A 15939-nucleotide genomic window follows, 5' to 3' on the forward strand; every position below is an offset into this window, starting at 1 on the left:
GCAAAAAATGCTCCTAAGGATCTCCACAACGGAGGCCTCACGCCGACGTCACTCGCCGTGGCCGTCAGCATGAATACTCACGCAGATCGCTGTCGGTCACCAAACAGGATTTAGAAATAGCGAGCTCGTGCGAGCGTCGCACCGCGAACATCGAAAAACGTGCGTCTCCGTTCGCGGGAATGCACACTACGTTTGTGTTACGTGTCGAGTTTCTGGTGGGCCTAGTCAATTAATAGCGGATTCTTTGATCAAAGCTCGCACGGAAAGTGGACACAGGAAAGTGACCCGTTTAAAAGGACTCTTATCTTGTGGAAGGAGCGTCCCGGTAATCAAGAAAACTTGTGGACCCCAGCGTCAGCTGTCTCATTAAAACACTTTGTGGGCCCCGTATTCTTGCATCGAAAGGTCCCCCTCGGCACCACCGTTTCCTTTTGGCCGGGAAAAGGAGGACTACTCGACTCACCAACTTGTCAAGCTTTTGTATTAAAAAAAAAAAAAAACTTGTCAAGCTTTGAAGGCATGTACTTGTCCATTGTGAGTTACAAAAACGGTCCGGCTTGGAATCTTGGATAGAAGTGGGTGTGTGACATAAGATTTTAAGCATAGCTATAGTTATGTTGTGTTCAAATCAGTGCTAAAATTATTAATTTTTTTTTACGTAAATCTTTTTTTTAATTATATGCTACATTTTAAATTAATAAAGGATTGCATGAAAAAGACAAACATTATATCACAAGCTATCTCGATCGGGTTGTAGCATCATTTCCATTGACATTCAACAACTAAAAAGTTGCGATTCATAAAACTGCTAAATTTTTATAACCCGCGACGTATGACCATGTCACATAATTGCTTCTATAGTTAGTAGTGTTGGAGAAAGTTTGACATCGAGCTTGAGTTTCGCTTCATTTTACCATCACTATGTACAAAAATTTGTGGTTATGAATTATAATTTGCCCTTGCGAATGTAAGCTCTACCAATGCAAAGGATGCAGGTTGAGTAACCTCACGAAGTCATTGTGTTGCCACCGGAAAGGGAGACTACGTACCCTACACGTCACATCCAAAGGAGCCAGAGTCCAACTCGGGGGTCTAGTTCTGGGTCTAATTTGGTACTAGATCATTAACTCGTTTCCTTCGTCATTAATTCTCTTTTATCACCTGTTCCATTAATTAACACATATAATCTAATATTATATTGTTTTTATTACAGTACTCCGTAAATAAATTGGAGCATTCGGCTCGCCTTCTCCAGTCTCTCTCACTTCACTCGAGGAAAGATGGAAGGCGAAGCAAAGCCCGGCGTCGGCGAGCCCTCTTCCTCCTCCTCCGCCTCCGTCCACTCTCCAAAGGTCGAACCTTTTTTCTCGTGCGCACTCTAATTGCCTCTTTCTTTCTGTATTCTTGCGTGCTTTGGGCAGCGGCGCTTTCTATGTCGCCGTTTTTTGCTAGAGAAATGGTCATGGAACTCGCCGCATTTGATATTTTAGTGTTGGATGGGATGATTGTTTGGGTTTAAAGCAGTTATTTTGCTTGATTTGGATTGTAATTAAGCTGCCTATTTGAAATTCTGAGGAAAGATTAAAACTTGGGTATGATTTTGGGCTCTGTCTTTTTGTTGGAGAAATTTGATCTGTGGTCTGCAAGGAATGATTTTTGCGGGATTTGTGTGCAGCTGGATCTACTTGCTGCCATCTTTTTTTTTTTTTTTTTTTTCCTTTTTGTAGAATTTTGCATACGGGCTGTGATTGGCGTTGAATTGAGAATATTTCGGGGGGTTTTGTTGATCGTTAGCTGAAAGTTTACATCTGCAGGAGTATCCACTTGGACAGAAGAGGTTTATGGGGAGAAAAACGAAAGATAAGAGAGAAGGAAAAGGAATTAAACGAATATAAGTTGGTGAAATTTGAGGCCTAAGTTCATGATTCCAAAAGTGAAATAGAATGTAAAAAGTCTTTTGCATGGCTTAAGAAAGTTATTCTCCAAGGCTCAGAGTTCTAGTCGCAGCAGGAGTCTAAGTTAATAACTTCAGTCTAATCAGCATTGAGAGATTACATGTGCTTTAGTTTCAAAATTCTCTCTTTGCCCACAATTGTTGGTTTTTTGGTTTATGTTGTTGAAATAATCTATTCCCTGATTTGCTTTATGAATCTTCAAGAAAAAGTCACATCCCATTGCATCTTCTTATTGATGGGTATCTTGGGTTGCACCAATTAACATGGAGGATATATGTGTTGTTTCTGTAGAAGACTGATCAAATCAAGGGGACTACTAAGGAACTGATCTACCAAAATTTAGATAAAATTCAGTGTAAGTGAATAGAAAACATTACAGTTTTGGTCTATTACAGATCACAAGGAGAAAAATACTAAATGAGATACATATCTTGATAAATGTTAAGTAGAGAGAGATTTTTCACTCAGGAAAATGAAACAGAAGGTGGCAGGGCAATTCAACTGAATATATGAAAAATTAAATACGGAGTATCGAATTTCTTCAACTATTTTTTTTGCAGAATATTGTTCAGACTTCAGAATGATTTAAGTTTGACAGTTCTTTGTGAAACTGTCCAGGGAAAAAGATTTCAAAATGCTCACTGCTAAATGTACAGCAAAAGAGGATGCATAGTACAAATCCTTGTTTTCAAACTATATACTAGTCTTTCTTTTTCAGAGATACTATGAAAACCCTTAGTTGTGATGTCAAGACAGTGTCTAGAAAACATAATTATTTCCTGTATGTGGGTTGCTGAATCCCACTCTCATCACTTGGAGTCCTAATAAGATGTCCATGTCATTCTTTTTAAGGTTTCAGGTTCATCAGTATGCTGAACAACAGCTATAAGGCCATAGAAATGTTTTGTCTCAGAGGTTGCATTATGTTAAATGAAATCACCAAAATTTCACAGAACGAATGCTTAAAAAGAAATACATAGTTTGTTCGTCTCAATGCAGCTTGTGAAAGCTTACACTTCAAGTATCTTAATAGAGATTCAGGGATCATTCATAAGTTATGACCTTAAAAAGGCAAATCATAGAGTTTTATGAGTCTTTGTTATGCTTTTTCAAAGTGTGGAGATTCCCTACCTTGTGGTGCAAATTTTTTTTTTTTTTTTGGAGGATGTCAAGATCTTGGCTTAGTCAATGGAAACATGTACAGTTTTTTCAAAACCAATCAAGGTTCATGATAAGGAGATCTATAGATAGACACATATTTGTGAGGCTTGTAGATGAATGGTAACAAGACCTGAGTTTGTGCTCTGTATATGAGTTTGTCATTAGCAATTTTCTAGAAGAGTGACTCTAAACCACCTTAACATTGCATATCACTCACTTATGTTCTGCTTGGACAACTCCAATGCATGTGATGCTCCTACTTTGTTGTATTGAATTGGTCGTGAGGCACTATTTAATTTGGACAAATAGACATTCACATTGGAAAAGATAATGATGCTGTAAAGAGTTTCTTGCTGGGGTGTCTGATTGAGTAATTACCCATTTCATGTGGAATTTCACATACTGTGTGAAACTTGAACGGTCAATTGGACCCAGTAGTTTTTAATTTGAAAGGAACATTACATGTAGAAGTGCAGGTTTTTATCTTGGTGTGGGAGTTGAAGGTTGTATTATCCAATCTGCCAGTATATTACTGATCAATAATTTTGGTGCTTTTCATGAGTCACCACAGGACTTTAGATATGCTCAAGAGATACCTTCCAGAGAGTGACACTAGGAGCTTGTGACATGCCTGAGTACCTACTGAGTTATGTTCAAGGTTTGTGGGCAGGAGGTTGATGCATGAGACTATAAGAAATTGATGTTAACCCTCTCAGGCATATGACTCTGGTACCTGGGATTTGATAATGTTTTTTCATGGAGGGGATCATTCATTATACATGTTACCATGATAAAGGGATTTGTGATATCTACCAGCTAGATGATAAGGCTCTTTCAGCTGATAACATTTAGAGAATTTAAGCAGTTTTTCTGATTACTTGTAGGATCCACGGAATTCAAGCTGCTGGTTACGTATGCTATGAAAATCTGAGAGAGAAGCTGAGAATGTCAATGGATTTTCAAAGTTAACTTGTCTTGATTGTATACACTAAGACAATTAATCGGCTTGGCCAAAACTTTTCAGTCCATGGATTTTCAAAGTTAACTTGTCCTGATGATTCATGGTGCTATGAAAATCTGAGAGAGAAGCTGAGAATGTCAATGGATTTTCAAAGTTAACTTGTCTTGACGACTCTTTCTTCTTAAAGAAAGAAACAAATAGCTATAAGAAGGTTTCTAGTTGTGGGTGTTGTGTGACTAATAAGGGTCATTTCTTGGTGCAAGGATAAAAGGCTTGGGCCAACAAGCATAGTGGTGCAGGTTCAAGTCCTGGGGCTGGCACCTTGGGTCAAGGAAATGCTAAAGGTTATGTTTGTCCCCAATTTGCCCTTCTCAGGACCCCAGATTGCTGGGACACCTGGGACCATAACTAGGTAATGGCAATGTTGACTAACAAAAAATATGAAGTTTTAATTAATTTCACTTTATGAAAACCATGTATTCTAAATGAAATCAAAAATATTTCCATCCTATATAGGCTGAAATACCTATGCATTTTGATGTCTTTCTTTGGTTCAGCAAACGGTGATGCATAAAGTTTTTGAGGCAAATGCAATATTAGTCATGGTTTGATAAATATATATTAAAAGTCCAGCTAAAACAAGAAGATAAGCCCACAAAACTATTTTCTCCTTTCCAACTATTAAATATCAAGATGAATTTATCTCTGCACTGCTGATTTTGACTTGAACAATTTGTCAGTTCTCATGCAATTCCCAACTTCTTGGAAATGAAACTGTTAGTTTCAAAGTCTTTCAGACAGAGCAGAAAACAAGGAGAATGTACACAACCGTCAGCTCCCATCATGACATATTCCAATACTGTTGCTGTTTCTACTTGATCTTGAAATTAAAATATTAAGAACTTGGAAGCAACCTGGGATTTTCACTTGCAGGTTGAACACCAGAACCTAGTGCCGATACATGAAGGAGTTACGTATCTGGACCCTAGTTGGAAACTGACAAGTCACACTCTTCAAATACCCTCGAGACCTATAAATATTGGCGGTGATAGTTATGATGAACATATGATCAAGACACAACAAAGTTTTTCTAGAGGCTGTTCATCAGGTGGAGGCCTTTCTCGTGGCTTAAGTTTTAAAAACAAGACGGTCATACTAGATGGTGAGCGAAGCTCCCTCCTAAATCCAGAACTTGGTGGACAATCATACAGCAGAGTGGGTCCTGAAAATGCTGTCCTTTCAAACTTTGTTGCGGCATTCTCATGGAAAAGATGTGCATCACTTCCTGCCACACCAGCATCAAATTTGCCACTTTCATCTGCCTCTCCTAAAGAAAAGACAACTAATGAACAGCAGACACCCCAGGTAAGTTCTCTCGTCTCAAACATTCTTGTGTTGCTTGCTTCTGATGGTTCACTCCAGATTTAGTGTTATAACTATCTGTTGCATGACTTCTTTTCCAAATGATGAAGTTTCTTGGTAGATATCCTCCTACGTAGATGTAACAGCAAGTTGTTATGCTATCTCTAAATGTTTCCTAGGTATATTCATCACAAGGAGACTGTAAACTTACTCTCCCTACCAATCATTTTCCTTCTTCTCTCATAATGTTAGGTCTCCTATCCAATTTTACTGCATATTTGTTAATATATCGATCATGGATTCCTTTCAATATGTACATGTGTAAATGAAATGAACAATTTGACCGTTGAGTGAATTTATGCAGAAATGGACAATTCCAACAAAGGTTTCAAGGTCCTTGTCAGTACCTATGCGGAATATTGTAATTGTGAGATCTGCATCTTTCCCTAGTCCCAAAGAGATTATACCATCAGAACCTCCAGATGGTAATTTAACAGTCCTGTCTGCACGTGATGGTTGATGCACGACTCTAAATGCTAATTTATCTCAAATCCATCGTTTATTGTTAAGAGAAGTATGTATTTTTTTTATTCTCATTTGTAGTTTTACTTTTTGCTTTTATTGAAAAATCAGGTCAGCTTGGCCCTGTACATGTGGAGGATAATGATGAAGAGATTCCTGAGGAGGAAGCTGTTTGCAGGATCTGTTTGAGCGGGTTACATGAAGGAGAGAGCTGGCTCAAGATGGAGTGCAGCTGCAAAGGTGCCTTAAGGCTTACCCATGAAGAATGTGCAGTGAAGTGGTTTAGTATAAGAGGAAACAAGATTTGCGAGGTCTGTAGTCAAGAGGTACTCAATTTACCAATAACATTGTTACGGGTGCAGAGACCTGCTCTAAGGGACGGTGGTCAGCAACATACTAGATCAGGCTTATTGTTAAGCAGGTAAGAATGCTCTATACTGTTATCATGGGTCCCCTTTATTATTTCGTTCTTTCTGTAAAATGAGCTCAAAATCAAGCCACTCCCAGGTACTAGGTATTAAGCAGCTATGCTACTGCATTTTAAACGAATAAATTTTGGTTTGTCCATTTCCCAGACTTGAGTTTTCCATTATATTTTAAGAATTAATTTTTCTATTTGTCTTTTTTTTTCCAGAAGCTGGCAGGATGTGATTGTACTGGTCTTGATTAGCACAATGTGTTATTTCTTCTTCCTTGAGCAGCTGCTGGTATGCAATATCTGCCTATGTTTGAGGAAAGAACTCTGAAGGAGATAATAATCATGAAGCTGTTAACTTGTAAATGTAAATATGTCACTTAGTGATCCTTTAAATTATGTTCTCCTATCCTATATGATTACTGGACCAGTTTAAAACAAAACCTGCACCACGAAAAAAAACACATTTATCAGATAATTTTATAACTGATATTTTTCTGAAATAAGAGCACTAGCCAAACATGATGGGATTCCTTTAGTTAAGTCGTAGGTCTATATTAAAGGTTGTCAAGGTTACTATTGTTACTTACTAGAGTGATTTAAACTGAAAAGAGAAAGCTCATGTGCCGATAGTTAGGGATTTCAATATTTATGAATTACCGAGTTTGATGTGGTGAACTCTGTAACTGTTCTCTTTTTTCTTACCTCTCTTCTTGATCTTTCTATCACCTTCTTGAATCCTGCTCTTTCTTAATAGAAGGTTCTTTTCATAGTTTTCCTATATGAACTCTCCAATTCTAACCGCAAAACCACATTATGTGAGGAAATGTTGAAATGGAGGGTGCATACAACTAATTGACAGTAGCCTTGCAACCTTTTGAGGTTGACAATAATGTATTAGGGGAAAAAATAGAACCTCTCAGTGGATATGAGCTTAAGATGCATATGATTAACTCCAGGACTTGAAAATTTACATTCTTACATTCTCTTGGAAGGCTAATTAGATACCAGTTTTTATCCCATTGCACAAAATTTTAGGGCAGTTGAGTGAAAGTGAGCACTGATGAGCTGAGCATCCATATGCTGGGTTATCTAGCTATATTAGGTGATAATTATGTGATCTAGATCTCTAATTGATGCAGAACGAAGGCAACTGAACAGATATGATTTATCTTTGGTAGAAGTGAGATCTATTGGTAGTCAGTCTAGGAAACAATAATTTATTGTCTTCCATGGATGCCGAGGCGGTAGCACTTGATACCACCAGGTAATACAAGGGTTGGCTGAATGATCTATCAACTGAAATTTTATTATGGAAGAAACAAATACCTGTTGTTCGTATCACTGTGATTTACATATGCTGCTATTGCAAATGCAGAAAACTTGGAGAAAGATTTTTATGCAAAAAAAAAAAAAGATGCATTTTTGTGAAACATAATGATGAGGAAATTTATTATTGGAGAAATTCAATTTAAGCTTTAGTACATCTGCTAAAAGCATTGCCTCAACTCCGCAACTTATAAAAATATCAAGTACCATCAAAGATGGTTATATAAGTTAAGCATAATAGTGGCCCAACCTTCTAGTTCATGTAAGTGTCAGAATTAAATTTTAGCCAAAGTCAGTTTCTCCAAAGAATTTCAGCATGAGATACTTGATGAATTTGGCTTTCAGAAAGGTTGAAAATTTAATAATTGCTAAAGTTGTTTGGAAAAGGTCAATTATGTTCGAATTTATGTATTAATGATAAACTGCTGTCAAATAAAATAAATAAGTGAGAAGAGTCTAAAATATAAACATGTTGGCTTTTAATTAAAAAAATAACTGATTTATTATGATCTCTCATATTTAAAATTCTAAAAGATTGAGGATCAGCATTGTTAATTATAACCCCTAATATTTAAAATATCAAAATAAATTATATGCTTTTGGAGCTTCTTACCTATGTATCAAATAACAACAAAATTGGATTTTTTTTTTTTTTTGGTAATAGACAAAATGGATGTTACTGGTAAAGTCAACGTGCTAAAATGTATCTTAGGTCACAAAAATCGATGTCTGGTCCATTAATCATCTTTTAAAGATCTTAAATCATTTTTAAAAAAAATCTTTAAAAGTGGATTCTTCAAAACCACAAATCATATCAGCATGTTGAGCTGTTGCATTTCCATTGCCAATTTCATGACCATTTGATGCATAAGTTGGAAATCTCCAAATCATTTGATTTTTGGTGCCTATATGTTTTAGGTCTTGTAAATCATATTTAATGGTGTGGATTTTCAATTTAGGTGCTCCATCTTTGGTTTTGTGTTAATAGGCTTATGCTTTTAATCATCCTAATAAAATTCTTATTCAACTCTCTGTATATAAAAGTGTGTATGTGAGAGCTAGTAGCCAGGTTGATTTTCTATCTATTCATGTGCATCAGAAGTCATGCCATGGTGGCAGCGAGGTAAATATTCTTGCAGAATTGTGGTGCATGGCACATGCACTATCCAAAGGTTAATGTTGGATAAAGGGCATCTCTCTCTCTGTCTCACTCACTCAAAGCAGTATTTGCCATCTAAAGGGCATGCAACTGAAGTGAGATTAATTGAATTCCTAAACAGAGACTGCAAAATGCTGTCTTTGTCAAATGTTTAAATCTGGATTTCTGAATCTACTGTTTACCATTCATTCTCTTATAGCATGATACATCCAGACTTTTAGATTTAGTTATATGTATTGTCATGTATACTTCTTCTTCATCCTTTCTTTCTTGACATCATGTTGATAATTGGTTTTTCCTCTATCATAGGTTAATGAGATGAGATCTCATGCAATTATGATTGCTGCACCATTTTCATTAACCTTGGGCCTGTTGGGATCAGTGCTTTCAGTTGTCTTAGGTAATCAAGTTTATCAGAGCAATTGCAATAATTAGTTACCTTGAATTCTTAGACCACAATTTATTTTTATTTTTATTTTTGCAGCACGCAGAGAGTATGTTTGGGCATATTCAGCATTTCAGTTCTCACTTGTGGTCATATTTCTCCATCTCTTTTTTGCTGTGGTGAGTAGTTTGATAACATCCCATTTACTTGAAGTTCAAAATTTTGATTGTTCCATTCAGTTGTTTCTCACTGTTGTTCTCTGTTTTATAGTAGAAAGGATTAGTTATACTCTGGCTATAAACTATATTAACTCAGAAAGATGTTGATGCTTCAACAGTGGCTCTCAATATTTTTTCCACTTAACGTGTGATCAATTTTAGATGTTACTGTACATACATATTGTAACTCCTATTGATCTTTCTTGTCCAACAATTGCTTGCACTTCTCTGTAGCCCCGGTGATATTACTAATGTCCTTAAATCAACTCAGGTCAACTATAAATTCTAAATTTATAGTCATGCTTGGATGTACTCAAATCATGTTTTACAAACTTCCAGTGATGGCGTTTTAGCAAACTACAAATGTAGTGCATTCTTTGTTGTTTGTTTATTCATGACATGAATCATAGATATATTAATTGAGATGAATGAATAGGGCCATATATGAAAAACACATCCATCATATACCCATAAAGGAAAAAGATTGAATTCTGAGTCAAAATAATTTGTAAAGATGCAGACTTAAAAGAAATGAAGGGCAAAACATAGTTGTGAAGCCAACACTGAATGGGTAGATATGCGCCAGATATATAATAGGCCAAAAATAGATCGAGTTCTGAGTCAAAAATAGATTAAAGTGGTTGTTATTCTACGTACAATATGGTATTTTATTGAATAATCTTTTGTATTTATTCTTAGAATAGAATTGCTTGGATTGTATTTTTGTTTTTCTTTTTCTTTTTTAAATCATGCATGGATAAGAAATCTTAATAATTGCGCATGCAATATTTTCTTGTTGAATAATTTAGGGAAATGAAAATGCCTTTGGAAACTTCACAAATATATGGTGCAACAATTCCCTAGAGTGGTATTCATCTGTGCTGATAAGCTAATCAGGAGTTTTGCATGGATATATATCTTTTAGTTAATACTATGATTTATCTTTTCAAAATAAATATACTATGTGTGTCTGGCCAAATTTACTGAATATGTATATAGAAATAGTTCTTTAACTTAATAATGACAACTGGAAATCTGATTTTGCATTCTGAGATCAAACTCTCATCACGGCCATCTGATTAAGACTGAAGTTTTTTAAGTTGCCTGAAAGATAACCAGATATGGGTCCTTTGTTGGCTTATTGTCTTATCCTGCAACATCCAGCCTCAAGTTATTTATCTTAACAGTTCTTATCTCCTTCGGTGCAGTTCAAATTAAAAGCAGTTTTCGCTATCCTGTTTGCATCGTTTTCGGGGTTTGGAATTGCGATCGGAATGAATTCATTTTGTCTTCAACTTTTTGCTTGGAGGACTCGTGCTATGCAAGCCCGGATGAATGCTAACCCAGTGTAATGGAGGGAGCTTTGTAACATATAAGTTTGCTATCTTTCATCATGGACACATATTTCATTGATAGTGTTTTTGTTCTAGACCAGACAAGTACTTCAAATATCAAATTTTGTTCCTTTAACTAGACGTTAATGGACGTTTGAAGCATAGACTTTATATTAGTGCACAAATATTTCTTCTACACTTCAGTTGCTCCAAACAATTTATTAGTTCTTGATCTGTATGCGATCACAATCTGGCAATTCTTTCCTTGGATTATTTAGCCGAAATTATGCAAAAAGGAAGAATTTTGTATGCCAACCTGTGCTTGTAGCAACTACTGGCATCTCTAGATTGGGGGTTACTCTCATTGCATTGGACTGATGCATTGGCAATTTACAGCACTGTTAGATTGCTGAACATTTTCACAACATTTAAGCATACATTGTTCTACCTGCCAAAAAAACACAGCAGTGCATCACAAGGGTAAGACTCATGGGGATGCATTTGGTGTGCACCCCCAAATCAAATTCTACTTCTGTAAAATGAAGTCAACCAACAGCTAGGGCCAGCTTGAGATTGCGAATTGCAGCTTCCCTTTGATATTCCATGGGACTAGGGTTGATGAGACTATATTTATATATATTTTAGGGAGTTGAGGGAGTTGAGGAAATGCGCGTGCGTGCGTTTGTGTGTGCGCGTGTCTGTCGGTGTGCACGCGTGCCTGTTTGTGTGTGCGCATGTATCTGTGCGCGCGCGCACGTGTAATTGATTTGTGGTAACCTTTCTGAAGATTGTATATATCGGCAATTGGAGCTATGGAGAAATCCAAGGGGCTGAACAAAAGCTATATGCACTTTTTTGCAGGAAGAAAAGTATGATTTTGCTTGTTAACCATAGTGTTAAGAAGGGCCACTTAACATGATCCAGAAAGAAGATGATGTCTGCGGATGATAGAATGGGAAAGATGAGAAATGCAGTCAACTTGATAAGATAATATATGTAAAGAAAACTCTTAGAATACTACCATACCTTTCAAACTCCAATTTCTGAACAACAATACCATTCAATGAAAGCTCTGAACTGAAAACATCTGCCCCTGCTTGTCAACTTTGATGTAGCTAAATGTATAAACCTGCTGGCTTTCAGAGGCTTGAATTTTCCCATTGCAATATAAATGTTAGTTGCAGCACTAAAAGCTTTACCTTTTCTAAGAAAAGGGATGCAAGTTCCAGTCTGGTTTGCATGAAATAATAATAAGGTGAACTGGTACTTTGTTCTCCTTCGTTTTAGGACTTCCAATTATTTCCAATGGCTCAACAAATTTTAAAGAGGTTAATATGAGATTGATGCATTTGATATTAGAAACTAAAAATGCATTTGACAACTAAAATGTGTCAACCAACTCAATCAAATATTACAACTCAGTTTCTTCCATAGCGTTTTCTTTCCGATTCAGCAGTATATTTTTCTTATTTTCCTTCACATTATTGCCTATTTAAAGGGCGTGTTTCGCCTTCTTTGTACCACGAAGGGCATTTGGTCTAGTGGTATGATTCTCGCTTTGGGTGCGAGAGGTCCCGAGTTCGATTCTCGGAATGCCCCTTTTGCCCTCCTCTTTTTTTTGTTTTTATTTTTCCTTTTTCCCCCTTTGCATCCCTGCCTCTCTTCTTAATTTTTGTGTTATTTTCCGGTCAAAATCTTACTTTAATAAAAAGAGTCCTACTTTGAAAAATTTTGGATTTGTTATGTTTTTGAATAATATTTGACGTTCTTTCTCATCAAGAATTTTCGGTGGCACAAGCATAAGTTTGCCTGAATGAGCATCTTTTGTTGGTTTAGTTGGATATTTTTTTCACTCCACTATTTGTTGTTGTTAAAATCAATTTTCACATCTTCCATGACCTTCAATCAGCTATCTATCTTTTGGGACAAACCTCATCACCCAGCTTCAGATTTCTGGGGAGACACCACCTATGAATTGAACCAGAACCTCTAGTTGCTACTTAAGAGGGCCATGGCTATCTCAAGGTGAACTTTGATGGGAGTAGATCGGTAGATGGTTTGTGTGGAGGGGTCGGATTCGTGATCAGGGATCATTGTGGTAGGTTGATAGCAGCAGGAGGACGGCGTACGCCTGGTTTTACAGTGGTTGGTGCAGAGCTACAAGCAGCCTGGGAGGGTATATCCTTTGCGAGGCAGATAGCCGGGGCCGAGCGGGTGTACCTCGAGGGTGACTCATCGGTGGTGATTGATTTGATTCGGGGTGTGGATCGGTTTGGGGATGGCCATCCCCTCATTCGAGAGTCCCGTAGGATGGCTCAGATGATGGCTGACTTTCAGGCAGCACACGTGTTTAGGGAGGCGAACCGGGCAGCAGACTGGGTCGCCTCCTTTGTCGCTCGGCACTCAGGTGATTTTTTGTGGACGTCTGATGTAGACGTCCCTTCACAGTTGTACTTTTTACTCTTCCGTGATTTGGAGGGCTGTACTCACGTTCGTACTATATGATATGAGTAGCCGCTTTTACCAAAAAAAAAAAAGAAAAAAAAAAAAAAAAAAAAAAGGGCCATGGCCACTGGGATAATCCCCAACAGCAGTGCAGGTGGCATTTGGTAGCTAATAAGAAGAAAAAAAAAAGAGAGAAGCTAGAGGAGAGAATGAAGTATGAGGGATCAAAAAAAATTATAGGTACAATGTCCCAAGCATAATACTTTTTTTTTTTTTTTGATACAACAGTGCCTCATGCTATATGCGCATGGATGCACCCATAAAGGTCATGAAAAAGAAGAAGGCGAAAGGGAAAAGAGGTGGACTCAAAACTCTTCCAAAGAAACTCTTCTGAGTGGTTAAACTTAGTAGTTTTTGCATTATTGATGGATGAGTTATGACCCGTCAATACATAGCTCTGTAGCAACCTTAATAAAATAAAACAGTTTACCTAAAGCTATATCTAAGCACCTGAAGGTCTGAGCAGAAACTGCATCGAACCAATTAACAGTCTGAAAAATAAACGGATAGGAATGGATATAAAAATTTTAAAAAAAAAATAAAACAATAATGGGGCATTCCGAGAATTGAACTCGGGACCTCTCGCACCCTAAGCGAGAATCATACCACTAGACCAAATGCCCGGATTTGAGGTTAAAAAAAGTTCATAGTAATACACTTGAAATTCTTTTCAAATCCAATTCTTTTATTTTATTCCAAAATTACTTAAATATAATTTAATTTTTGAATGAAGTTACACGACACCGTTCTTATTACTATTACTTTACTCAACTCACGAATTGCCCAATGAAACTGTCGATTCGAAATCACAGGCCCGATCGATGGCACAGCTGATGAATCAAGAACTTTCAATTGAACTAAACTTAATAGAACCTATTTCCGACTGCTCCAGCAATTGATGTATGAGGATCATACAATCAAGTAAATTTAATATCTAGAAAGCAAATATGTATTTCATTTTGTTAGAAGAAGGTGTTTCTATAATGTTATCATAGTTGACTCAAGTGACTGGTCTTGTGGACAGAGGGTTCAAAGAAGTTTGTATTACAGTGTTCCTTATTACAGAAACACTTGCCACCAAGCTGATATTTGATCCGAATCCAAGGTTGGTCTCATCCAAAGATATGGCAATTTGAGGTCCAAGGGTGTCATATAAACTGCTATTGACTCAACCGTTCTCTGTCGGGACTCATGAATGTGAATGTAATTCTCTGTGGTTCTTATGATGAAAAAAAAAAAATTAAAAAAAAAAAAGAAAAGAAAAGAAGCGCAGCTGCTGGACATCTGAACATTTCCATCTGACAAGATAACTGATGAGAAACATACAATAGGTCTGAATGTTATCAGTTATATCCAATTTAATATACTAATCTTAGCCAAGTCGATGCAAATCAAGTAAGTTCTCGAATCTTTTTTTTTTGTAATTTAAATTTACTTTGTTTGTAAATTGAAACTGACTGGTATTAGCTTGAGGTGTAAATTCACATTATTCAAATAAAACGTGATTATTGGAATCGCCTGATTCTTTAAACATCTCAATAAATTTAAAGCTCTCCTGGTCATTTTATTTAACGTCCTTCCCAGGAGAAACTAAAACCATAATAAATTTGCCAATATTTTTTTGTTTAAGTTAGGTCTAAAACAAGAAACAATATATAAGAATGAGTCACCAACTATGCTTGAAGGCAACATAATTTCTGGAATCAATTTCATAGAAAGTAATAATTTCTGCAATCGGAGTGCCTTCATCGTCAATGGTTTTGAATCAACACAAAAGATTAGCCTTTGAACTTGCACGCCAGGATTCAAGCCTTCTTCTATCTCACCTACCCTTTGTTCTCTTTCCGGGGCCCCACCGGTGTCTCTGGACTCCCCAACATTGCTGTTAGCCGCCGCGTCCCAGCTCGAAAATTTTAACCCGATTCTCTTTTAAAGCTCGCATGGCGACATGCTTGAATACATTCCATTTGGTTTTTTTTCAGGAAGTATATATCACCTTCTACATTCTCATCTTTCTTGCATCTGGAGACAGCATTCTCATTTGGTTGCGCTCCAACTTTATTTGCATTCCCTCCAGAAACTGCATTATTCTTCTGATGCGCATCATAGAATGTTCCACCCTTCTTTAACCTTTTGAATCTTGGAATCACAATGTCATCCATAATACTTATCTTCAGTGCATGGATCCTTCTGATTCTTCATTGTCGGTCTTACTGGATAAAAACTACCAGTTGTCCTAATATTCAGCCTTCAGCTTCCCAGAATGACAATCTCCTACAATTACTACATCATTGCTATCGCTGCTCTTTCCATCACTAGATTCTACTGCTGTATCCGTGTCCCTCTTCCGACTCGAATTTCCAGCTCAAGGTTGCAAAACCTGCTCTCCCATATTAACTTCCTGAATTTTCACCTTTTCAAACTTTATTTCAGTGTCTACCCAAAACTCTTGCATCCACCATAGTCATTACATACGTCGTATGCATTGTTCTTAGACTCACCGCTAAACCCAGTGCTGAATCCAGACCCTGACCGAGGTTCTAATGCTGCACTTCCTCCACCCACATTCCCTGACATGCTGAAACCCCATCCCAGAAGAAGCAGCTGCTCCAAAGCGTGGCTATTCTGGCTCC

At 37.1% G+C, this 15939-nt stretch overlaps 1 protein-coding gene and 2 non-coding genes across 3 annotated transcripts; 2 read left to right on the top strand and 1 right to left on the bottom strand.

Annotated features, from left to right (window-relative positions):
• The first annotated feature begins 1209 nt into the window (after positions 1-1209).
• LOC103711714 (RING/U-box superfamily protein) lies at positions 1210-10997 on the top strand. The gene is made up of 8 exons (XM_008797967.5): positions 1210-1352; positions 5011-5442; positions 5804-5924; positions 6073-6382; positions 6596-6668; positions 9174-9264; positions 9349-9428; positions 10676-10997. The coding sequence occupies exons 1-8, from the start codon at positions 1281-1283 to the stop codon at positions 10817-10819; spliced, it is 1323 nt and encodes a 440-aa protein (XP_008796189.2). The 5' UTR covers positions 1210-1280; the 3' UTR covers positions 10820-10997.
• A 1331-nt stretch (positions 10998-12328) lies between these two features.
• On the top strand, positions 12329-12400 carry TRNAP-UGG (transfer RNA proline (anticodon UGG)). Its single transcript has one exon. It is a non-coding gene; the product is annotated as a tRNA-Pro (tRNA).
• Positions 12401-13857: 1457 nt separating this feature from the next.
• Positions 13858-13929, bottom strand: TRNAP-AGG (transfer RNA proline (anticodon AGG)). Its single transcript has one exon. It is a non-coding gene; the product is annotated as a tRNA-Pro (tRNA).
• Positions 13930-15939: the final 2010 nt, after the last annotated feature.

The sequence above is a fragment of the Phoenix dactylifera genome, chromosome 17 (assembly GCF_051530095.1).
Source record: "Phoenix dactylifera cultivar Ajwa chromosome 17, Ajwa_hap1_PhDact_Kaust_v1.1, whole genome shotgun sequence".
Lineage (NCBI taxonomy): Eukaryota > Viridiplantae > Streptophyta > Magnoliopsida > Arecales > Arecaceae > Phoenix > Phoenix dactylifera.